Genomic DNA, 25,515 nt, shown 5'->3' with positions numbered 1-25,515 from the left:
CATGAACACTTCTTATTGTAGATGACAGGAAATGTGCTGAACACTGCCATACTATGGACCTACACTGTACACTGTGGTGGAAAATTCACTTCATGAGGTTACACTGTAGTTAAGAGACCCAGCAATGACATTATACTTCATCAATATAGCATAAACTTACGGTGTAGAGCCGACTTAAAGGGTCTTAGATTTGCGCTGTTGTTTTTTGTTTCTGGATACTGAAATAAGTCATGTATTTTTGAGACTTTTGCCCCGGCCAAGTTATATAGCTTTGCAGTGTTTGTGACTGAGCCAGCGACTTCAGCTGCAGGGAGTCATAGTATATAATCAGCCATATTAGATTTAATGAAAATTATTTAGCGGGATGCGTCACATTTAACAGAGATACCTGAGTATCACCTAAAAGACAGTCTGCGCACAAAACCTTCCAAATTATGCAATTCAAAGACATTTAAAAAAATCCCAAAAGCATACAATTACACTATATTTCCATTCATTCAGTGTATCTTCAATGCACACATTCTTTCCTGTGCATGCATACAAGGACTATATACACTTTAAATCAGAGGCACAACCTAACAACACCTTCGACCCACATTTTGTGACTGTTGTGTAATAACTTTCCACCCTGTAATCTCATTATGGTTTATATGAGTATAGTTTACTTATTCCTGAACTTTACATGCACTATGTCCCTTTCAATATTCTTATTGCACTCTTGATGTCTTAGTATACCGACTACAGTATATGTCAGGAGCCTGGGAACTTAGGATTCTTTGCCATAAAATTCTTAAAGTTCTCACACCGTTTTGACTTTAATTGTCCTTGTCTTTCAAGTCATTTTCTGTGAAGTGGAACTTTGTAAGCCGCGGTTACACATGCTTGTCACTTCAGAGTCCACCACTGGAAACTGGAGAAGCATTGTGGGCATTTTTCTAAATCTCTGACCTATTTTCCCTTCGATGTGAATTCTTTTTTTTTTTTTGGTGCTTTCCACTCCAGCGGTAACAACCCCAGCCGTGTCACTGTCAAACCCGTCAGGAAACTATCACCTCTACATTTTCATGTCTTACTTAGCGTATGTCTTTTTAAATTATCAAGAATCCTCGCACCTTTTTTTTTTCAATTGAATATAAAGTGAACACTGAAATCAAAACACAAACCACAGATTACTGACGTCATGTTCATTTGGCATCGTCCTCCTTCAGAACACCTTCAACAACACATGGAGTAAACAGAAACACAGCTGCTCTTCTTCATTTAACCAAGTCTTTGAAAGAAAAAACAAAACACAGATGAGTACTTCAAAAAGCATGTTGGTGCTTTACAGTGGAAGCATTTCAACTATTTTGTTAACTTAAATTAGACATGTGTGTCTTTGTCCAGTGGTGAAGATTTGAGTTTCCCTTTGTTGCTCACAAACTATTCTCGCTTGGTTAGATGTCAACATACTATGGTAAAAATAATATCTAATAACTTAATTTCATTTGTTCATCTCTGTCTAAATTAAAAATCTCAGGAGGGACTTATTATGCAAAAGACCTGGGGTGTATATCCTCATCTTAACCTTTACATGAAGGAGAAATCTGGACATCTGTTACAGCAGAAATAAATGTTTCAATAGTTGTTCCAACAGGATTCATGCTTTCTCAGTCAAAAAAAGATTGCTTAGAGGAAAGTACAGTGACATAAATAACTGTGGAAATCTCCTGTTGGTAAAAGTGTCTTTCAAAGTCGGATTATTTTCTTAATTTGGCCTGATTTTACTAAAAAACTAAGTCAGACGAAAATAAATCTGAAGTTATGGGGTGGCTGGGTAATGCGCCGGTTTGACGCAGGAGGCTGGATCATCTTGCTGCATATCCATGCAGTTTGTTGTTGTTTGGAGCAGTCAGGCAGAGCAGCTGGATGGAGAGGTGGATGGATGAAAATGACGCTGAGTCCCTGAGGGACATCTGTGGAGGAATTGCACTTTGTCTCTGGCTGCAGGCAGCCTGGAGAGCAAGTTCAGACCGGCTCTGTATCCATGGAAACGCTCCTTATTCTTTGATCTGCCGTGGAAAAAAGAAAATTCACGCTCGTAAATAAAAACAACAGCACACATCTGTATATTCTTTTTGTCCTTCGGTCATTCCCATTTTACCTCAGTGACGACCCCTGCAGCTATGGTGGAGCCGACATATCTGAGCATGAAGCGGCCGAGTTCCTTGTAGTCTTTGTACAGCTCTAATGCCACCGGCCTCTGCGTCTGGATCTCCACGATGGCATTCATACCTTTACTCAAACACCTGCACAGCAAACACAAACAGGAAGTGAGGATAACCTGGATTTTGTCCAATTTCTAAGAATTATTACAAATGATGTTGTTTTATCAAGCATATATTTAGAAGGGAACACGATGCCCTTCTTGGGGACATTTGAAAGTTGTACAAGGTGGCTATTGCAGCACACATTAGAACTACTGTGTACTATGCTTTTATATAACACGGCTTAGTTGAATACTTGATTCTGATTGGTCAACTTGGAGTTTTAGCTGTTGGTACGCAGCAGAACTGACTATTCTTTTTTTAAGCGGAAGCTATACCATCATTTTGAAATCAATAAAATAATTTATAATCAATGTTGCGAGTCAAGTCATTGGTTTATTTAGTATAACCGTGTAATAAGTGGGATAAAGTGCAGCGAGGAGGTCATTAATACAAAGATAACACCTTCAGGGTCCACCTCGCATAATATTAAATGTGATCAAATCCACACTCACTTTGGTTTCTTCTTGATGACGTCGCCGCTGCTTTTGTGTAGAACACTTATCAGTTTCCTAATGGTGGCTGGCTCACTCACTGTTTGGTAATGCAGCAATACCTACACACACACACACACACAAGATTAAAACACATGCACATTAGGGATGTTAAGATTCACCGATTCGCATAAACGTTCAAGATGCGAGTGCACCGGTTGAAAGAGTGCACCGGTTGAAAGAGTGCACCGGTTGAAAGAGTGCACCGGTTGAAAGAGTGCACATCGGCTACAGTTGGGTTGAACTCGCGATTCATCGATTGTAGCGTCTTTGCATCGTAAAAGAAACGATTCATTTATATAAAATCCCCTCATCCTGTCAGCACTCAGTAGAGACGATCTTTGATCTTTGCTTCGCACTACGGAGGCCGAGAGTCTCAGTTATCAACACACATGGAAGTCGAGGAGAAAGAGAAACACATCAAACGTTTGGCAACACTTCGGATTTTTCGAGAAAGACGGAAAACTTCACAAATCGCAAGCAAATTGTAAACGATGCCGAGCCGCTTTAAAGTACACAAGTAGTACGAGGAAATTAGCGACGCACTTGAAGAGGAGACATGGGCTGAAAAGAGAAACCTGAAAGTTTGACATTTGAGTGAAATCACTGAGTGAGGTGTTCTGTCAGAGAGAGAGGTGTTTAGTTTACAGCAGCCTGTAACTGCCAATAACAGTTGAAATGTCTTCCTTACTGTAGGCAGTTATGATAGAGCTGTTTGTGAAAGGTTATTTGTATTCTTTATTGTTCATATAGAAACCACTGCTTTCTGCTCACTGGTGAGTTAGCCTATGAATGAGTGTTAAGCACATCAGGCTGGCAGCTGTATGGGCATTGCACTATGGCAGTTGTTATTTGCACATTTTTAATCATGGGTAACGCATCCTTACTGTACTCTGGAGACAGAGAACACTACACTTGTGAAAAGGCCTGTTTGTGAAAGGTCCAAGTGTTTGTTTTTTTTAAGGTAAAAAAGAAACAGCATGATGGGATGCGCAGTACTAGCAGAGAGAACCAAATATGTGAAGCACTTTTTTGTTGATTTATGACTTGCTGCATAAAAGGAATAAAACTAAATCCTCTGTCGTACCATATTGAATTGTATCATTATTTTTGCATCGTGTTGAATCTCATCTTATCGCCCCGAATCGCATAATGTTGAATCAAATCGTATCGAACTGTATCGCAATAGGGGTGAATGGTATTGTATCGTATCTCATCGCTCGGTGCTTCAAATGTATTGTTAATGTATCGTATCGTTGGCAACGTATCGAGATGCGCATCGCACTCAGTGATAGAGATGCACATCCCTACTGCACATAGAATGAAACAGACACAGCATCCAATATAGATGCTTACAAAAAAACTGTTGGTTTATGACTGTGTTTGCTTGCACTCACTGGGAAGCCTTGTGTAATGGGGACCTCGATATTGAAGAGAAGGATCCGGGCTCTGAACCGAGTACACACTCGCACAGGCTCCTTGGGATCACAGAACACATAGCCCACACTGGAAAGAAGCAGTTATCACTAAATATGCAGCAACATGTGTGCAGACCAGACATATACATAACAGACATCACTAGTAAATATGTTGCGTCCAAATCAGACCCTTAAGCTTATATGAAATACACACTGGAGATATTTTTTTACTTGATCTTGATGATGTCCATGCCGGTGACCGTCAGGCTGACATGGTCTCCTGCTGCAGCCCAGTCTAGAGGCTCATCGTGAAGAGTGATACCTGCAGCAAAAACACAGAGTGTAAGCCCCCCAGCAGCCACAGGATGGCAGCGTGTGTCACCATTCACTCAGACAACAACATTCAGAGTCACAAAAAGGCGCACTCAGATGGTGAGTTTGTAGCAGATGTCTTATTTGCTCAAAAACGTGTTCTGCCTGAGAGAGTGCCTTATAGCATATAAGACTGCATTCTAAGTGTATTCAAAAGTTGTGACTAATTGCAATGCATTTACGTGCATGTGTATTCTATTTTGCTTTTGCTGTTAGATGTTGACTACATTTAGAGTGACACAGGTAGGTCCAGTCCAGTGTATGTAGATTTTAAACTGGTTTGATTTTAAAGAGCAACTTCCAGGTTAAAGACCCCAGTGAATAAATGTGTAGGAAAATGATGAATACACTAGATTTTCAAAAAGATATACAGAAATATACACTACAGTGACATCTGGTGTTGTTTTTGTAAGAAATCTTCACTTCCGCATAAAAAAGCCTCGGCACGTGACCTCCCGCGTGTGACGTAACACGGGGGACACAAGGGGGAGAGCGGCCGGTGTAACGTATTAATAAACATGGATCCCAATGCTAGTTTCGACACAGAAGAAGTTGAACATGAATATTTGAATGCATATGACGGACCACAACCTTATAATTATGAGCCTGCTAGGCGTCCAAGAGACCAGGAGCAGCCAAGGATTAGAAGAAATAACGGCCATCGGAGAGAAATTGAGCTGTGGTGTGAGGAGAACCAGTGGAGAACAGGGCAGCTATCTTGGTGAGTGACCGGCGTTAGCTACATAATGTTAGCTAACGTCACATCGCAACATTGTAAAGTTAGCTATCATATATCAGGCTATAACTAAAGTAGTATTGATAATAGAGTAACGTTACTGGCAGGACTGTTGATACTGATCCATAACAGAAACTAATGCGCAAGTATCAGCCGTATCTCGCGTTACCTAATGCAACTCCACCCTACGGTGCTGTGTACCGCTGTGTGACGCGAGATACGGCTGATACTTGACGATCTGGCGGAGAAAGGTTGTGGAGCCTCCGTTGATATGCCGTTGTAAATGGCTTGATGGAAAGCAGGTGTGTAGTCAGGGAGGGTGCACAGCTGATTGCAGCAGGTGAGTGGAGGTTGAGCCGGGAGCCAGGAGTGACAGCCACTACGCACACACAAACAACACAGACAGGGGGAAACAAACACACACAAAGGAGACAACTGGAGCAGTACAGCCACCACAGCGTTACCTAATGCAACTCCACACTAGTCTTACGGTGCCGTGTACCGGAGGGGAGAGAGAGAGCAGCGAGGGGGGGGGGGGGGGGTTCCTGGGTGCACAACGCACCCAGGAACCAACGCTAGCTCCGGTCCTTTTTACTGTGGACTCGATGTCCTGACAGGCTGCTATTTGTGCAACCTGCACAAACACAAGACTGCACCATGATTACAAATGGTGAAATACAATGTAAAACTACCGAAAAATACCAGCTCACTAAAACCCAACCGCTCTACTCAACGCAACTACTAACTATACCCGCGGTCAGAGAGCGGAGATGTGTCCCCTGTGTGATGTAATATGACGCGTTTGACGTATGACCTTAAAAAAAAGCCGTTTTTAAGAGCAGAGCTTAAAATTGCTCCTTTCCCTCTGAATTCCTGCCCTTATGTCTCGTAAAACATATCAAATTCTGCATTCACTTTTTTTAATTGTAATTTTCAAGCAAGTTTAAGCATAAATGTAGAAAAAATAAAAACCTGCAAGATGCTCTTTAAGCAAACTGGCTGAACAGGCATTAGTCAAATGTTCTGGGAAATTAAAATTAGCCTACAATACTGACCTGTGATGAAGGCGGTTAAAACAACTTTTACTACATTGGAAATAAACAATATGAAAATATTCTCAACACATTTTGAAAAGTTTTTTATAAACACAATGTACACAGCAAAGCAAAGGAGATTCATTGACAGTAGATGTGGGAAGATGTGCCCTGTGCTGGTTGTTTTTCTTTATTACAAATATAATTTGTAGTGTATTTTGGGGTGAAGAGACATTTCAGAATCATTCCCTACCAAAACTGGGCCAATATGGAAATGTTTTTAAACAGACAAAAGTGAAAAACTCAGCTCAATACTAAACAGTTCTGACATTTTGAACACAGTCCAAACCTAAAACAATACCTTGTGTGCTCAAACAATTAGAAAAAAGATTAGTTTTAACACCAGTGTAGACGCATCCTTGCCAGCATCTTAGCAGTTCATTGCAACTGCTACTTGCCCTCATGACTAATATGTTTTTCGACATGGTGTTCAAAATGTTTGTGTGCCCTTTTCTCATTGCCATATATGAAGACAATTCTGTAGGGTTGCATGAAAGTGAAACGTGAACTACCAAAGTGAGTCATCACGCTCATATGGATTTATTGAATACACACCTTTGACCGTGCAGGTTTCATTGGGGGGCATAGCCAGTATTCTTTCTCCGGTCTGAATGTAACCGGCCTCGATCTTCCCGGTGACACAGAAGCCTGAACCCTGGTCTGGGAAGAGAAAATGCACCATCAGCTTTAATTTAGAGAAAGAGAAAGGCAAAAGGACCATGCACACATTCCCATAAACTGCAAGTATGCGTCAGTGACTTTACCTTTGAACACATCGGAAACGCACAGCCGGAACGGTTTTTCTACAGATCGCAGAGGGGCTTTGAAGGCGTCTTCAGCAGAGATGGAAAACAACAGAGGACAAAAAAAAGAGGAAGAAATCAATGAGATGGAGAAAGTTTACATAATATTACCAGAAGCCTTGTAACCAGTGGTGGTGAATCCTTTTCATTGTTACTGGACGAAATGTGCTTTAGGCGCCTGATTGGCCGTTAGTCACAGCGCTGACCCATTCACAAAACTCTGAAGAAGCTTTCATAATTTTCATCAACAAGTCGATCAGTGCTGCCGAGTCAGTTTCAAGTCAAATTCCACCCCAACATTTGTAAAAAACAACATGGCTGTGTTCAGCTTCAAGTCAGCCTGTCTGGATTTAAAGCACCATAACATTCTTAGAAACATCTTAAATCTCTTTAGGGTGTTTTTTGATCATATATTTGAAAGAGACAGATGATGAAAACAGGGCTGAATTACAGCTTGTGCTAGTATATATCTTTTTAACATTTTCAACAAGTGTCAAAAGGTCGGTGAATGCTTTAGGCAGCTTGCATTACCAATCTGCTGCATCAGGCTGGGGCCAGAGTACCAGGATGTGAGCTCTGGCACTGAACTCCTGGTGGTGAGGTTCTCTCCTGACAGGCCGCTGCTGGGGATGTAGTAAACATCAGAGTCCTGGAAAAACACGTTAACACTTGATCAAACAAAAGCTAGGAAATACAAGGAATTAGTTCATATATCGATACAGAGTTGTTTGTTGTCCTGAGATGTAGGATTGGGTGATTTGGTTCCAACTCACTTTGAATCCTGCCTGCTTGAGAAAATGTCCAAGTTTGGAAGTAATGTCTTGGAAACGCTGTTGTTGCCAGTTTACCTGATTTGAATATACACATAAAGAAATAAGTAAATACACACAGAAAGCTTCCCCTTTGTCACACATTGCGGAGAGAAATGCTCGTGGTTATAGTAAACAAAAAGACACAAATGCAATCAAACACACACACATGGTTCCCTTAGGCCTTCTTTTCTACTGACATCGTAAGGTGGCAAGTCTTTAGAAACAGGTTTATTAATCTTTTTCAGAGCAACATCTGTGAATGGTAAACTATGAATCAGCTTTTTGCCCTTATGATGTAATATAAGACATTCTGCTGCTTGCCTGTTTTTGACTGTTTAAGGGGGGTTTGTGAAGCCCATTGCTTTCATTTTTTACAAACTTTCACCCGCAAGAACATCTCTATATATCCATGTATTACAGAGTGTTAAACAGTCAACCACACATGCTTCCCCACTGTGTGTCAGTTGAGTGCAGCCGGGTCTGACCTGGTCCATCTTGTTGACAGCGACAGCGAGCTGAGTGACGCCGAGCGAGCGCACCAACAGGGCATGTTCTCTGGTCTGCCCCCCTGCCTCGAAGCCCGCCTCGAACTCCCCCCGGCTGGCGTCCACCACGAGCACCGCCACGTCGGCCTGGAGAGAGATGGGAGGGGGAAATAAGAACTGCGTCCCTCTGTTTCCAAACCACACTCATAGGTACATAAACAGCTGATGTCGGGAAAACTAAAAAGTTCTTCCTGTAGTCTATAGCCGGACAAATAATACTGCTTAAATGGAAGAAGAAAAAAAATCAGACCCCTTAACCTATGGATTAAAAACATTCTTCATCTGATTTTGTAAAATAAATTGCTATATCACAAGAATGTATATCAAACTATCTGTGATTAATTGCATTTTTCTGACTATAAATACCAATAATAGGATGTTAGATACAATTGTCAAAATTAAGTTATATTTTAAAACCACAAAAGATGAACTGTTCATGTTCCATGTGAAGTCTGAAGTTCATCAGAACAATAATGCATTCAAACATTTAAGCAATAACATTAAACATGCATGAAATCAGTTTTTTCTTATTTTTTACATTATATTATCGATATATCAAATATGTATTTTTTCCATTTTGACCAAGTGCTCAACAGGAAGGACAGGTGAGCTTGATAAACACTTTACTGGTAAACTGCAGGCTGTGAAACCATCTTTAACATCCGAGTAGGTCACAATACTGCAGCAGAAAACACTTAGTCACTGCATGATGAGTCTGCACTGAGGACAGTCATATGGTTAAAAGAGAAATTACATTAGTGGCTCAAACAGGGAGAGACAAGCACACCCATGGTGCAAAGAAAAAACCTTTTGACACCAACACCCAAAACCGCACGAGTTATTTCAAATCCCGCTGACGGGTGTGGCCGGCTGAGGGTATATCTAAAGGGAAAGGATCTACTTTAATTAGGGGAAGTTTATTTAACCAGAGAAATGCATTACATACATACATACACTAGTGTATGTATGTATGTAATATACACTAGTGTATGTATGTATGTAATGCATTTCTCTGCAAAAACTAGAAAGCTATACGTACAGTCCCATACTCTAGTGACTAGAGTATGGGACTGTACGTATAGCTTTCTAGTTTTTTGTAATCATCTGTTCCCTGCTCCTCTTAGTCTGTTTTTGTGATATTATAACATTCATTTCCATCCAAGGCATCAGGAAACAAAATCAAAATGCTAAAAGATCCGACTTATTTCGGTTGTTAATCACACTACACACTGGGTTTCTTACACCGTGCCAATTCTATGATTCATTGACTGTTCCTCTAAACGTACCAACACCTTATGCTGATAGCGATGGATATCTCATTTCCTGTGTGGGTACATGCATTGTGCAGGCTGCTTGAACACTTATATTTGAAATACCTGTGCAGCTCCTGTGATCATGTTGGGGATGAAGTCTTTGTGTCCGGGCGCATCCATTAGAGTCACCACCTTTGAGTCCGTCTCAAACTTGGTCATGCCCACGTCCATCGTCACACCTCTGGAGCAAACACAGATAAATGAGGGGGCTGTTTTTCAACCATCACTTCACCCACAAAAAAAAACATTTCTCACGTGTACACACTTTCTAGTAGAAGTTAAAGTAAGGTTTCATTCTATAAATGAAACAATGGATTGGATGTGGATTGACTGATGAGCAGTTGGACTTCCTTTTAAGGTCATGTAGATTTAAACCCTCAGCCAATTTCAGTTCGAGTGCGATGTCTTTCAGTGGGCGAGGCTTCCGTCCAGATGCTGTTTTTATTAAGCATGCGCTTCAGAAGGTACTTATTAGGGAGTACAACCCAAGTCACTTTCTGTTTCTGGCTTTTAATGCTTCCCTTTCACTCTGTTATTTAAAAAAACAAAGACGGCAAGCATCGACATCTACTAAGGAGTCAAAAGATTAGTTTTATCTCATGGGTGAGGGACATATTGTTTGACTCATCATTCCTTATCAGTCCAAGCACACAACAGGAAGAGACGTCAGTGAGGTAATCATCAAGTGTTCCTGTCTAGCTGTAATCAATGGGTCAACAGGGAATTGTCATTTCCGTGCATAATGATGTGTTTGTGTGTAACTTCACGCTCTAAATGTACCTGTCCCTCTCCTCGCCGGTTTCATCCAGGACCCAAGCATAAGCAAAGGAAGCCTTTCCCGCCTTCTTGGACTCCTGCTCATACTTGTGCATGGTGCGCTTGTTGACGTTGCCCAGCAGATAAAGCAAGTGGCCCATCAGAGTGCTTTTACCTGCATCCACGTGACCTGCACAGAATGATAATGTAGTCATGTTAGAGAGAGAGAGATAAAGAGAAATAAGAGCTCAGTGTAAGATAGAAGACACCAGGTAGGGAGGGATGAAGAGTGAGGACAGAGGAAGAGTGTAATAAGAGTGATAAGACAGGTGGAGGAAGAGAGGAGATAAGGTATTGCAAAGGGCAGCCACAGCTGGTAGAAGGAAGAAGCTGCATTGCACAAGGGGAGGTTGACAGAAATGGGAACAAGGATGGAGGGTGAGAGGGGGAAGGGAGAGGGCCGTGGTATTTCGAGAGGTTTCGCAGCCTGTGGGAAACTAGAATCATCTGCACTTCTGAAACTACAGAGTCACTTATTCTGGTCGAACTGAGAATGAGAGAACATGACTGAGCAACTGCACTGGTCCGCAGTTCGTCTCATTTTCTACTACTAACATTAGACTTAGGTACAAAATGGCAGAATCTGTATGAGGAACAAGTCGAGTAGATTCACACATTTGGGGATGCGGTGGGAAAAACTGAGAGCTTATTTTCAATTTTCTTTAACAACAGATATGTTGCAATGTCTGGACAATTAGATATGCTGAAAGAAACTATTTGAAGAAGATAGATTTTGTTTTAATGTCTAGAGAAATAACTCCACCTTAGTCTCTAGCTTTAGTGTTTAATGTATCAAAAAAGTCCAATAATACAACAATGATAGTTGTACTTGTATTTTGAATCAACTCAAACATATGTAAGATAATAGGTGTTAAACAAATAGTGAGAATAATTTTGCTATCATTTTGTTTGTGCAGAATCTAATTGTGTATCCCTTGTTATTGGTCTGATCCCTTAACGTGCTGAAGTAAATTTCTAAAGTACGAGTGTCTTTATATATTTGCCTCCTACCTATAACCACCAAATTCAACAGAGGTTTGCCGCCCTGCCTCTTCTCCAGTTCTTCCTTGATGTTGATCGTTTGCCGGGCCTTTCCAGAGCGCCCCGGGGTGGGAACTGTGGAGAGCTCGTCTCCATTTGAGCCTTTAGATGGAGTCTCTGGACGCCTGGGCGTGGCCTCGGAGGCCGAGGCTGCTGTGGTGCGTTCGGGGGTCCTGACAACACCGTTCACACTTGAGGGGAGAATGTGGAGGAGTTGAATCACAATGAAACACAGCTCATCTCCGCGACTACATGATAACGCTTTCATGTTAAATACAACTACTATTATTCAAAATGGGGACATTGCAGAAGCTATGGAAGGTTAAAGGGAAAAGACTTCACTTAAATACTGAGAGGAAATGTTGGATATGGTTAATCTATTGGGAGAATTGTAAGCTGTACTCTGCTCTGTATGTGGATGTGCTTGTATTGTATTTGTGTTGAATTTGTTCAATTGCAAATGTAATTATATTCTTGGTCTGTACTTTAAACTGATTTCTAGTAACTGCAAACTTTTTATTTTTTTAGCACAATTTTGTAATCTGCCATATGTCTAATGTTGGGGAATGTTCAGCTGTGTTTGTGTAATGTGATAAATGTAAAAAAAACGATAAATACATGTTTAAAAAAAGACATTCCTTTGAAGCTTAATTGCTCTGCATTGTTTAATGAGAAAGCTGTGGACAGCTGTGTGTTAGATACCTGGGAACATCGAAGCCCATGGTCTGCTTCTTCCCTGAGACGGTCATGCGGGCCACTTTGGGGACGATTTCAGAGTCCAGTTTATCGTGGGACACGTCTCTGCTTTTAGCTACAAGGAAGAGAGGAATACAACGATACACTTGCTCACAAAAAAAGGCAATCATGACTCACTGTGGCCAGTAACTTTGACATGAGAAACATATTTTCTGATTCAAAGAAGGCAAACAGAAATGACCTTCAAGGTGTGATAAAGGGTTTACATGGCTGGCTATCAGGGTGATTATATCTCACATAATCTGGATAACACTGAAAGCTCTCTCACGCTAGAGTCTCCAAATAATGTATCTGAGTCTCAGTAAAGACAATTATTGTATAAAGGTCAACAAAAAAAAGTAAAAGCAGACTTTCACAAGTCCCTTTTTCTTGTTTGTTACACTTTTAGTCAGTGTAAAAGCACCAAATTAAGGATTTATCAAACCTGATTCTCAATATTGTGGCTTTTTCTAGCCCTAGGAATAAAGTTATTTATAAATAAAAGTGATAATGCATCCCCATAGCAGCAAAATAATGTTTGACTAATGGGGATTTTCCACCATATTTTTTTGAAACAACGCGTGCCTCAGAAAAGGTCACATACTGTAAAATACACTGTAACATATGTTGATTTAGACAGACATATTGCAATGTATAGTTTATGAGTACTTCCCTTGGCATAGCTGTTTGCCCTTACTGGCATAGAGTACATATTTGTAGGTTTAGGATATGATACAATCAGTTGCACCTTGAGCCTCCATTTATCTGACGTACATATTGTGCAGCAGGGAGACGTGTTGAGGTCATTGCTTTGTCATCCCAGTCCCGAATGGCCACCGGTCCCAGTCATATCACGCTGCTACTGATTCATTTAGACTGGGCTGCACAGCCAAGCCTGAGCGCCTGAGTGCATGTGTTTGGCACTGACGTCCTGGTTCAGAAAGGGTTAATTTCAGAAGTGGCCGTTGCCTCCCGTCTCCACGTAAATAGAGCAGGGTGACAGAGCATTTCCCAGAATGAGTCTTGAGGTGTCAATTTAGCAAGTTCAGCAACTGCAGGTCTGGGGGTGAACGCTTGAAGTAAGAAAAGGCTTGTTTGTCATGAATTGTTGCTTTGCCTTTACATTTGATGTAGTGTTAAAACAGGGCAAACACCCACACTCTCCTCACTGATGCAACATTTCAGTCATAGGATGTTTATCAAGGAAGAAAGGTGCGAAAAATACTGCTGAGAAGTTTCACTCGTTCAGGTTTGCAAAGATATAGTTCTATATTATACAGGTTTTAAGCATGCACTTAATAAAGCTAACTATTCTTATATTCGCTCTTGTATGCTTCATGCAGTTTATTCATCATAAAAAATACCCTCAGGGGAAACTAGATGTGAATCAACAGAATTATTAATGGACTTTCTCTAACCAATCCTTCTCGAAATGACTGGCTCTGCGTTAGAAAAAAACCCCTTCATTCTGAAACGCTGATTCACAACTAAGGCAGCTCTCTGCACCCAGAAGAGTGTTCTTTAAAGTGTACAGAACAATGACATTCACATGCTGCTGTGATACATCTTTAAATTGGAGAGGGGGACAACCAAGGCAAAGCTTTAAAGATATTCTCAATAAAAGAAGTGACACGACACAATTAGGACCGATGCATGTTTTTCTACAAAGAACAGTTTTAATGCTCCCTAAAGTTTAAACCAAAGTCTTCACTCAAATCTGCACCATCGCTGTCATTACATTACAGTCAGCGGCGACATGAGATGGAAAAAGTTCTCTCTGGGGAATTTTGCTTCTTCCTGCAGCTGGAGCCTTTTCATGTCCTTCGCTACAGTGAGGTTTCTACCACCTGTAGCTAACTAACAGCAGACAGCTTGCAATTCACTTCTATGGAGAATCAGCTGTGCATAAAATGAACTCATTAGATCACATTTAACACAATAGAGTGGCGCAGTGATTACCTATCTTTGTAAACCAACTCAGAAGTTGGCATCGCAAAAGCTCATGGGAGAAAGAGTCAATGGATGTTGTTCAATGGACTTTGGGATATTGTATAGAATAAGATCTGTTCACATGTTTATGATACCAACACATTTCTTTCAGCAGGATTATCTCCACACCTCTACTTTTCGAACAGTCAAAGCATAAAGACAATAGCCAGAAGTAAAAAGCTAACGTCATGATATCAACTACTTCACAAATGCATTATATGGCCATGGTCCTATTTGACCACTTGTTAGCAACCGCCTTTTTTTTGACATGTAAAAGCTTCAGACATTCACCGGTGGGGTATTCACTGATGCAATTAATGTCGTAGAAATATCTTGTAAGCTCGTTTTAATCACAGACCTTATTTTAGGCACCAAAAACTCATTAGAAAGACGACTGACTTGACGATGGAACCTGAAAAGTGCTAACCCATGACGAGGTGTAGGGCCCTGCACCACTCTTTAAGATCATTAGGATAAGATGACTAAACACTCACCTCACCTAATTTACATGTTAGAAATAAACCCAAACATATAAGCGAAGCATCCCCAATAAATAATCATTAAGTTGCAAAGGATGTTGCGTTTACTTTAAGATTCAATCACCTCTTTATTGTAACCTGGGGTGAAACTGACAGGAGCACCCTCGAGGTCTTTAGTGATAAACAACTTTTTAACAACCAGAATTGCTGACCTGTCCAAATAGTGTAATACCTCCGCAAACAACCAACCGGCCTGGTCAATTCTTTTTAGGCTGGCCTAGGGGCAGCTTTAAGGAGGGCGGCCTGAGAACAGCTATACAGCGCAATCAGGTTGTGAGGCTTGGATGAGGATCTCTTAACACTGTTAAGACTGGCAGGTAAACAGTTGGTTTCCTCCCATCCAGGATTCACCTGGAATACGGGACCCTTGCGATGACTAAAGAGTGTGTGAGTAATTTGTACACCTTGGCCTGAGGGCCCAACTGAGCACCGGATAAGAGGAGTTCGCCCAGGATATGCAAATACAAAACCTCCCTCCCCTCCGTCCAAATACACACACACACACACACACACACACACACACACACACACACACACACACACACACACACACACACACACACACACACACACACACACACACACACACACACACACACACACACACACACACACACACACACACACACACACACACACACACACACACACACACACACACACACACACACACACACACACACACACACACAAAACTAAAATAGCTCATGTAAAGAGTGCAAGAGCAGGTTATTGGGTGATTGACAGGCTCCCAGGGCATGGTAGTTGTTAAAGTGAGCATAAGAGACCAAAAAGAGAGATGAAAATAAATGCAGTCAGATGGTATACCTTTCAAAGCTTCCCTGTAATGAACTTCTTTGATGGCCATGACAATAGAAACAAAATGAAATCTGAAAATATGTTTTTTGATGCTCCCAACCACTTGAGGCTGCTAAAGGCTATAAAATACAATACATTTTTTAAGACATAATTCAACTCTTCATAGATCCCCTGGGGGGTAAAAGTGAGTGTGGGGGGGCACGTTTTGACTCATGAGAGCATTTCATCTGGGTCAATATGTCTTTAAAAAGTGAGCTGTGCAAACGGAGGGAAACGCTCAGGGTAGGAATGTATGACCCCTTTTAAGTATGACTCGCACACTACCATCTACTTAGAAGACTGAAGCTTCAGTCACAGCAGCATGACTGAGAACTCTCACCCACGGCTTACAGATTTCAAAATAGAACCACTGAAGGATTTATGTCTGACTTACAGCACAATAACCTAAGTGTAAAGGTCAAAATGAATAACAAAGTCAACCAATTTAAAGTATGTGGCGCATCCCTTCATCTTCAGATCTCTGCTGAAAACGTTCTGATATAGTCCAGTGCTTGCTTTAGTTGACAGACATTACTGCACTTCGGGGTATAAAAAGAAAAACACTCAGAGATAATAATAAACATTAAGTCTTGAGCTTTCAAGAAAGGCCACCTGGAAGCTGGAAAACTGGAACAACTTTATCAACCATCTTATAAGTCATTGATGATTATACTGTGACGTTGATTACTGACGTTAATGAAAGACGTGTAATCATCGTCCACCCTGATATAAAGACAAGATACCCTCAAGGGCACATTGGAGAATATCTTGCCCCTACTGTTTTAATATGTCAGCATCAAGCTAAAAGTCAAATATATTTGTTAAATATTGGTTGGTCTTTTACTTATCCCCAATCCCCAAATGACTGTTTTTCTCGGTTTCAAGCTATTAAAGACAGGGGGAAACAATAACAAAATAAATGTGTTATTAATTGTTTAAGTTTACCTTTGCTAGGTGTGCAAATGACTAAATTGCCATAATGCTGCAAAGGTGATAATCCAACAAAAGAAAGTTCCTTAATCTCAATTTCTCCTCACTGTAACTTATTATAGTCAGCCAGTGGTGATTGTAGGGACTCATTTCAGTCAGCACAAGCTTCACTTCCAACTACAAAAAGGCAACTGCAAACAGTAAAAAGGTGAATTCTATAATCTACAATGCTCCCAAGTGGACACAAAAACATCTAAAACGGACTCAAATACGATAATGTTGGACTTCCATTGATACATTGTTTGCTGAGATAGAACTTTTTTTTTTATTCCGGCTGCACAGCCACAACTTGTAGATGAAAAATGAACCAGATTGTAAAGTGACTTTGCATGCCTTCTTCAAAGTAATGTATTGCTGCTTTATAAAGCCCCTTAAGATTGTATGTGCCTTGCAGAAATCAACTCTTATATTTCTTTGTAATAAGAAAGCTGCTTCTTTCCATTAAAGAATGCCATTTCTCTCTTTTTCCTGTACATACATCACACCACAACAAAGTGGTGCTATTGATGGCATGTCAATCCAAATGCACGCACTTTCTTTGACCACTTGTTGTGAATTAAATGGTATTTTCCAGTATTGACACCACATCACAGCCACGCTATGTTCGTGCAACATGTACGCCTTGCAGAGGTGCAGAGCCTGTAAAGAAACACAATGATTTGATCTGTCAAAGCCTTTGACAAAGCTGTGAAAAGTCTTGACATGATCAGATTTTCCTACGTAGGTGGTGTGTGAGACACAGAGCGTAAGATGCTCGGTGTGTGTGCTTGGGGTGACATTTTCTCCAAGAGTGCAGCTTCCTGCTCAAACCCACACACTGGCTCGCCTTAAGAGAGAAAAGGACAAAAGTGTTGCTGGACAAAGCCACTTGTTAATAACTTATTCAATTCTAGATTTTCACAACTAAGAACAATGAAGATACATATCGTGAAACTTGAAACACAACATCTCTAATAGACATTATTATTTCAAATAATCATAATCCTCCCAGGACTTCACATACACTCAGAAACCTGTTAGACGTCTAATGTTTGACTTGTCATTATTGCCACCATCTGCTTTGTAATATCTAACACTTCCCTCAGGCACACTGAGACATTTGGAAACCCAGAGGGTCCAATCCACTCATCTCTTTAGCACCAGTATAAAGTTTACACACATCTGCACCTTCACTCAAAGAGCATTTACACATTAAAAACAACAATGAGACAGACAAAAGAACATAACAGTAATGAAAGAGTGACATCAACCCTAATCATCTCCTCCTGTCTCATAAATACAATACTGACCAAAAGTGTACTGACAGTCAGAAGATTAGGCGGGAGGTTTTGAGGGTTAACAAGACTGTGTATATAAAGGCTGGTAAGAAATGTTGTTAATATCTACTCGGGGCTTGTTCACATTTGAAGCCTCTTTTGAGGTTTTTAAATGAAGCTTTGAATGTTTGTCGCCATATTTTATTACGTCATCATCCTAAAAAGATCCCTCGAACAAAACCTAATTTAAAGGGGACCTATCATGCAAAATGCACTTTTTGATGTCTTTTATACATAAATATGTACCCAAATCTTTTAAAAACAGGCGTACAACGAGCGGATACAGATTTGCTGCCGATCTGACGTCAAATCGGCAGCAGACCCACAGAAAGTTGCTATCAGAAAAAATGCCTGACGTGTTTTGGACGTAATCTCGTCTTTGTTTACATTAGCAAGCCTCGCTAACACTAAGAGCTAACCTGTACTGGAGAGCACATGTGTTTAAAAAGCAGGAAATAAAAAAAGGAACTCACCTTGTGATAAACCTGCAAGAGAAAAAGCATTTGAGCTCCATACTGTTTCAGAAATAATCCTTGATGTGGTTTAGAACAGGATGACGTTTTATCACAGCACAATTTAACTTTATCTCCGGTAGAATTCTGATCAGGCATTAGCTCCGCCTCCTTTTTTTTCTTTTTTCAAGCTAAGGACCTAAAATCTGCATTTCTCTAACAGGGCTGCAAAAGAGGGGTATGAGCAGTATGAGGCATGGCTACAATGGGTGATCTGTTTGGTATTTTAAGCAAAAAACTTCACAGACATCTTTTGTATAGGTATGGTCCTACAATATATTTTTCCAATATAGCATAATAGGTCCACTTTAAATGAAGTTATTCATCTAATTAAATCAGACTTTTTTTAGTAAATCAAATACCTTTCTTGTTGGAGCTATTATGTTTGTGTTATTTGTCCCATTAGTAGAGGGGTGTGCGGCAAGTAGGCCAGACATGTTGTTGGATTAAAGCAGAATATTTCCTAGATGAAAAAATGCTATCTTCTTTTATAATGTTGAAATTTAAACTTTAAATGGTGTGGAGTTATCAAAGATATTTGGTTAGACTAATTGGAAACAAACCTACGCAGTCACCAATATAATCTCATTCTACTAAAAGCACAAAAACAAATAACCTAAGTGTCACCTGTTCATTACGCAGAACGAATAATCATGCAAAAAGAGGAAGCTGCACAGCATTAGAATATAGATTGAGAATACAAATGAGGCTTCCAACTATTTGGTACAGCCCTATTATAAACCAACCGGTCCTTGTCTAATCGTAGGTGTTAACCATGCTTTTCTTAAAGGACAAGATTCACCATGCAAACCAATACCTTTGACTCACACAAAAAATGAGACATGCCACGAGAAACCCTGGGCCAACCTTAAAGAAAAATGCATACAAGGTACAGATTTTTTTTTTTAGATTTAATTTTGAAAATTGGCATGCGCTTGTTTCGACTCCATAATATTGTATGGCCAATAGTTTATCTTAAAATATAGACCTACCACTGTATAAACATAAATACTCAACTCATTTTAGATCCAAAAAGGGAATGGAGCACTGTTTTAACTGGTTGTGTCAAATAGGTTCAATACAACAAAGATACATATTTACACTCAGACACACAGAAGCAAACCCAAGCACAACCAGAGACACACCCAGAGACAGGTGCTTTCAGAGCATGTACAATCAGTCATCTTTATTTCAAAATTTACAAATCCTCTGGCAGAGTGTCATGACACACCCAGTGTAAAATAAACTCATTTGTACATCGTAATATTAAAAGCTTGTTCTAAGAGCAGGTAAAACCTCTTTCACCTCAGCAGTTCAGTCATTCATTTTCCATTCACTGCACTCTTATAGGACAACGCTTCCTTTCAAAGTAAACGTATTGCTTCAATGTCAAAAATTAAAAGTGTTCACTTGTCTGTGTGTGTATCTGTGGTGCTGTGTGTGCATGCACGTGCATGTTCTCGCAACCCCATGGGAAAATCTCCAGGTGTTCTCCAAACCAAAATGTCTACCCCATGATCTAAAACACAAGCAGCAGTAAACCAGAACAATGGTTAACTGATCCATATTCCAATAGCTGCAGCACACCTGCAAACTAAATGAACCTCTTTTTCTCTTTTGAGGGTTCATGCAGATCAAAACTAGACAAGAGGCCGTGCAGTAAGAGATGCACATTCTCCCTGGCAAAGAATAAACTACTTTCCACAAAAAAAGTTGATAAAAAAAGCCAACTGCCATATAAGCGTACAAAAATAAGACTCAAATTTTAAAAAGTAAAAAAAATGTAAATACATTCAATCAGGAGGTCTAAAAGTTTTTAAAATACTAATAGTCTTTAGAAACAAAATGCCAAGGAGTGGTTTATCCTGCTTGACTTAAAAGACTATTGTTGTTCTTCAAGCAATGTCAGACTTGTTTGAATCTTTAAAAAAGGAAATGCATCGGCTCTTTAGTAATACTGTTTCTATGAGGCAGTGATCAGCAGCGAGTTCCGTCGTATTGTTGGTCCCAAACGTTTATTCAAACCACACCACTAATAATGGGACACTGTTAAAACGTTGGGTTTAGTTCCGTTGGTGGAGGAACTGCCAAAAAGCAGTTCTCATCCCAGTACGAGTCAATTTAGCACCAACCTGGAGACTGAAGTGCTTTTCATTTCCTCCTCTCCTCTACCTGGTGAAAGCTTTTCGATGATTAGCACGGACAACGTCATCAGGTGAAGGCGATTCGAAGCTGAATGGTACAATTGGCGAGAGTGGCGAGTGCGGCTCCTCGGATTTGTCCTGTGATTCACACATGAAGGCCTGGTAACCACTTCCTGTCCTCTGAACTCTTATTCCTGCCGTGGATATATTAATCATCCTCTTCCGTTTTCTGCGGCCTGGAATCGACAAAGTGATCGCAAATACAGAAGGTTGGGCAAAAACTGAAGGATCCAGTCCTGTGGCAACAGAATTTGGAGAAGAAGGTGAAGGGGGGTCGCTGTCCAAGTGACGAGAGCTTGCTCCATCCGACTGGGCCATGAGAGCACTCAAATCAATAGCATGCTTCATCTTAGGTGGCCTGACGCTTTGGTGGTATGGTTTGTGGTCGACCTTACGCCTGGTCCCACCCTCTGCAGTACTTTCTGCTAACACACCAGCCCTCTCTGGTTTTGCTGGTGAAAGGAGAGAGCTGAGGGAGTACTGTGACCCATTTGAGGTGGTTGAGGTTTTGCCTTTGTGTTCAGTCGTCAAATGTGTCAAAGAGGGCAGCTCAGAGATGCCAGGTGGGTGTTTCAGTGCATTTGCTGGAGATTCACCGCTGAAGGGTTGAGGGGAAGCAAAGGAACTGTTGGTTTGATGCTGCAGTGCTAGCTGAGACAATGACACAGTCCCAGCAACAAGGCCTGCAGGAGTATTGTTGGTTTGTTTAGGAAAGGGGAGAGTGTTTGCTGTTTTTTTAGTGCTCTGCGACTGCGATTGAATGAGCGTATTTTTGTTTTGGTGCTGTGAAGCGAGCCCAGACAGGGATAGTTGTGCTGATGCAGCCATCCCCTGACACGTCGCAGAAGTTACGCAGCTCAGGGGAGTAGGAAAGGAGTTACTGAGGGTCGGGCTGCGGTTTGAATATTCCTGGATTAAATCAGCCAAGGATGGGCTTCCCTTAGGATCAGCCGGTTTGGCTTTGCCTCCAATCGCAACTCCCACTGAGGGCTGATTGCTCAAGAGGACAGAACTTAGACTCCCAAACCCAGGAGGAGCCGCCAGAGAAGAGCTTGCAGTTGTTATTTTGGGGTTGGTTAGCGACATACTACTGAGGGAAACTGAGAGGAGGGATGGAGCTGGGCCTTGAGATGCTGAAGTCATGTTTAAAGATGCCAGTGTTCCCAATGAAAGACCCTTCTGATTAGACATAATTGACGGAGGTGAATTATGTCCGATGGCGAGAGCACCTAATGAGGGAATTCCAAAACCTCGCCCTGCGTCACCTACTCCTGTCGCCTTACTCTTCTGCTCATGCTCACACATAAGTTGTGCCAGACTGGCAATACCTGAACCCCCGTTTTGATTGATAACATTTAGATTTACAGAGCTGCTACAGGGTACAGGGTCAGCCTTATATTGTGGTATGAGGTCACGCAAAGCACTTGCTTGCGCATGCGGTTGCGTTTGTTTGAGACAATCAGTCTGGGGTTTGTGTGCATCGGATGTAATGTCTGTGTGGGCTCCTTACCTTACAAAAGCCAATTAGAGTTGTCGAAGAGAAGAGAAAGGAGGACAACAGAACAGGAGTCAGATGAATCATGCCGGAAATAAGAGGGAGAAAAACAGAAGAAGGCACTTTGTTAAACAGTTGCATCAGTAAAATGAGTCATTGCAAACATGTTTTTATAAGTACAATACAATGAACATCAAGATAAATGCTTACATTGGGGGTGTTTTTATTTCGCATAGCGATGTCTATTCAAAACGAACAAATTATTGACACAGTTGGTATTCATTATGAAAAAGAGGTAATTGATTATTATTCCTTAAAAATGGGGAACTAGATCTTTAATGGCGCGTTTTCACTGCAGCGCGGAGCTTGCTTTAAGCGTGCCAAGCCGTGCGGGGCCCGTTTCCACCTGGGCTAGTACCGGCTAGCGGGTCCTAATTCACAGTTTTTCTGGCCCCATAAAATCGTGGTTCTAGGGCCAGGAGCAACCAGGCTGAGTCGGGCTGAGTATGCTAAACTAGTGATTTAATTGTAATACACGTTTCAAAATGATGCCGAAGTAACACCATACTGATACCGGTTAGTAAAGACCATGAATTAATGCTTTGACAAGCCTGCAGGCAAGACGGCAGGCGAAAAACCTTTTAAAATGCGTGTTTTCTAAATGGAAATTGGCCTTGCTAACGTTGTAAATGCTCCGACCGTCCACACTCACAACAACGGCCTACAGATATAAATAAACCAGCGACTGTATTCGCCATGACACAGACAGTCTGTGGTTTGTACTTGTTTAACTTTTGTCTAGTTTCTGAACAGATATGAAGAGCTTTGAGCTCTGAGCGCTAACAGCTAACGGCTGTGTTGTTTTTCTGGGGCTCTCATTGAAGATGACGTCACGGCTCCGCCTACACTGCGTTACTATAGATACTACCCCAGTTTCTAAACTGTAATGTGCCATACAGTGAGCCAGTCCTAACGAGGCCTAGCCATACCGAGCGAGGCCGTGTAGTGGAAATGCGCCATAAGTGGCTACTTGAGAAGAAAATTAAAAGTAAACATAAATTAATTTCATAAGAAATATATGAATCTTTTTTCCGTAGCGGATAATAACTTTATCAGATCTTGTGCTTTGTTTGACAAATAAGTCGAAAAAAAATTCAAATTAACCATTCTCATTCACAGCGGATCACTGATCACAATCCCTGACTCATAACATTTTCATAATTTGATCTGGTCCAAGCGTACCTTTCTCAGCGACGGCCTCTTTCTTGATTCTTTGTGAAAGCGGCGTTTTCTCTTGGCTTGCTATTGCAGCTGAAGCTGTCTCCTCATTGGTGCTTTTGGTAACCGGGGCTGTCTTAGCATCTTCAGAGAGGACTGCATCCAAGGCCTTCTGTGGGTCAAATCCACAGCTTATGGCTGCCTGGGTCAGGACTGAGTCTTGCACTGCATCTCCCAACACAGTCCGCATATGGTCCAGACAGGAAAACAGTTTGGCTATAAAGAACAACACACACATTAGACAGGCATTTCATTAGCAATCCAGAAAATAATTACTACATTAAAAAATATGTTCTAGAAAATAAAACTTTTAACAGACACATTATGTCTTCAATGAGCACATTTTCAAGAACAAATGTAAAGGTCAGAAAATCTCCATTATCTGTCACACGGTTGCAGGGAATTCATAATATTACCTTGATCAAGCGGGTCTAGGTTGAGGGTGACGGTAGGGGACATGGGTACGTCATCTTCATATTCTTCCTCTTCTAACGGCTGCTCCCTTGGTGCTTGCCTCTCCTGACGTGAGTAGATGAACTGATTTGCTGTATAAAACACAAATACCTTATTGGACACTTTCAAACTAATATTTATGATACCGGGTGAATGCTGCAGAATTTAAACTAATCCTTTATTGAAAGATATTTTCATTCATTGTTATCTTTAACTGTCATTTTATTTTACAAATCATGTGACACAATGTTCTTACAGATTAATCTTGTCCATTAGCAAACATATATTCTTGCTGAGCTATAATATTGGTTCCAATGATACTAACCTGTTGCTGGTGATATACAGTAGTCATCATCCACAGACTGTCCATACACGTCATCATCGTCTAAGTCTAGGAAAAGGAATTAAGGTTCAAATGTTTTCCCATTTTCTCAGTTTACACAAGCATAGATATATAATGCAGTAGAAGTACAGATAATGAGTCATTGTTACAGCTGTCACTCTGCGTGGTCAGCAACTTTACAGAATGTATAACAAACAGTAAATCGGGAACGAGTTAATCATCTCTATCAACTTCACTGTATGTTTTAGATATTATTAGGCTTAATAAATGAATAAAGTCAGGCAATTTCAATATACCATATTCAATAAAGTAGCAGAAGCTTGTAACGTTTATTTCAAAACACTGGACAGCTATTCTGTTAGCGAAGCAAAGTCAGCTAACTTGAACTTTTATAAAGATGATTAATTATAGGCACATCAAATCAGGTTTTAACGTTGTAACCTTTTGCCAAAACCTTGATATACGTAGAAAACAGTATTAAAGAGCAATGTATCTTGAGAAAGGGGCCAAGTGACACGACTGCAATGTTATCTTGCCAGCTAAAGTAGCTAGTATTAGCCGCTAAAGCTACAATCAACAACAGTACATGTTAGCTTAGCAGGCTAATGAATGAGGCCTTGTCGTGACGCCTAAATGGTAAACAACACCTAGTTGAGGGTATCTACCTTCATCGTAGTTATAACCTCGAACATTTCTGTGCCGAGACATTTTGTTTAAGTTTCTTCTCTCGGCTTGAGCGTAAATGTGTTTCGGCTCACGGACTGTTGTGACATGTGTCTCACAGTCTCACTGCCGGACTGCCATTGCTGCTGCTGCTGGGGCTGCTGCTGCGGCTGGTGCTGCTCGGTGAAAGTACAAGACTCAGATTGATTCTGAAACCCGGAAAAAAAAAAGATAAATTAAAACTGACGTATAAAAACGAATTTAATTTCCAAGATTGGTTTTCTGTGGCTCGATGGTTAGCAACCTAATTATTAAATTAAATAAAAACTTGCTTTCAGACAATTGTTTTTGTTTGCTGCTGACGTAACTTCCTGTTGCAGTTCCCTCTAA

The 25,515-nt window shown here is 40.8% G+C and overlaps 1 protein-coding gene across 2 annotated transcripts; it reads right to left on the bottom strand.

The window, feature by feature from the left end:
* Positions 1–1,169: 1,169 nt before the first annotated feature.
* On the bottom strand, positions 1,170–25,515 carry hbs1l (HBS1-like translational GTPase). 2 transcript variants are annotated; one of them, XM_079641859.1, is made up of 18 exons: positions 25,128–25,445; positions 24,445–24,510; positions 24,083–24,211; positions 23,631–23,882; positions 12,453–12,561; positions 11,721–11,941; positions 10,674–10,839; positions 9,957–10,074; positions 8,521–8,667; positions 7,997–8,071; positions 7,755–7,872; positions 7,185–7,253; positions 6,976–7,080; positions 4,450–4,540; positions 4,198–4,306; positions 2,762–2,862; positions 2,144–2,288; positions 1,170–2,051 (listed from the first exon to the last, which is right to left on the bottom strand). In XM_079641859.1, exons 1-18 carry the CDS (start codon positions 25,168–25,170, stop codon positions 2,040–2,042), a joined length of 2,076 nt encoding a protein of 691 aa, XP_079497985.1. In that variant the 5' UTR covers positions 25,171–25,445; the 3' UTR covers positions 1,170–2,039. The 2 variants fall into 2 exon arrangements, with proteins under 2 accessions (XP_079497985.1, XP_079497986.1); XM_079641860.1 differs by lacking the exons at positions 1,170–2,051; positions 2,144–2,288; positions 2,762–2,862; ... (9 more) ...; positions 11,721–11,941; positions 12,453–12,561 and adding an exon at positions 14,133–22,398 and having other exon boundaries at positions 25,128–25,515.

This window comes from Notothenia rossii (genome assembly GCF_949606895.1).
Source record: "Notothenia rossii genome assembly, chromosome: 8".
NCBI classification, from domain to species: Eukaryota; Metazoa; Chordata; class Actinopteri; order Perciformes; family Nototheniidae; genus Notothenia; species Notothenia rossii.
Note: the sequence above shows the minus strand (reverse complement) of the source record. Positions and strands in the feature narration are given on the sequence as shown.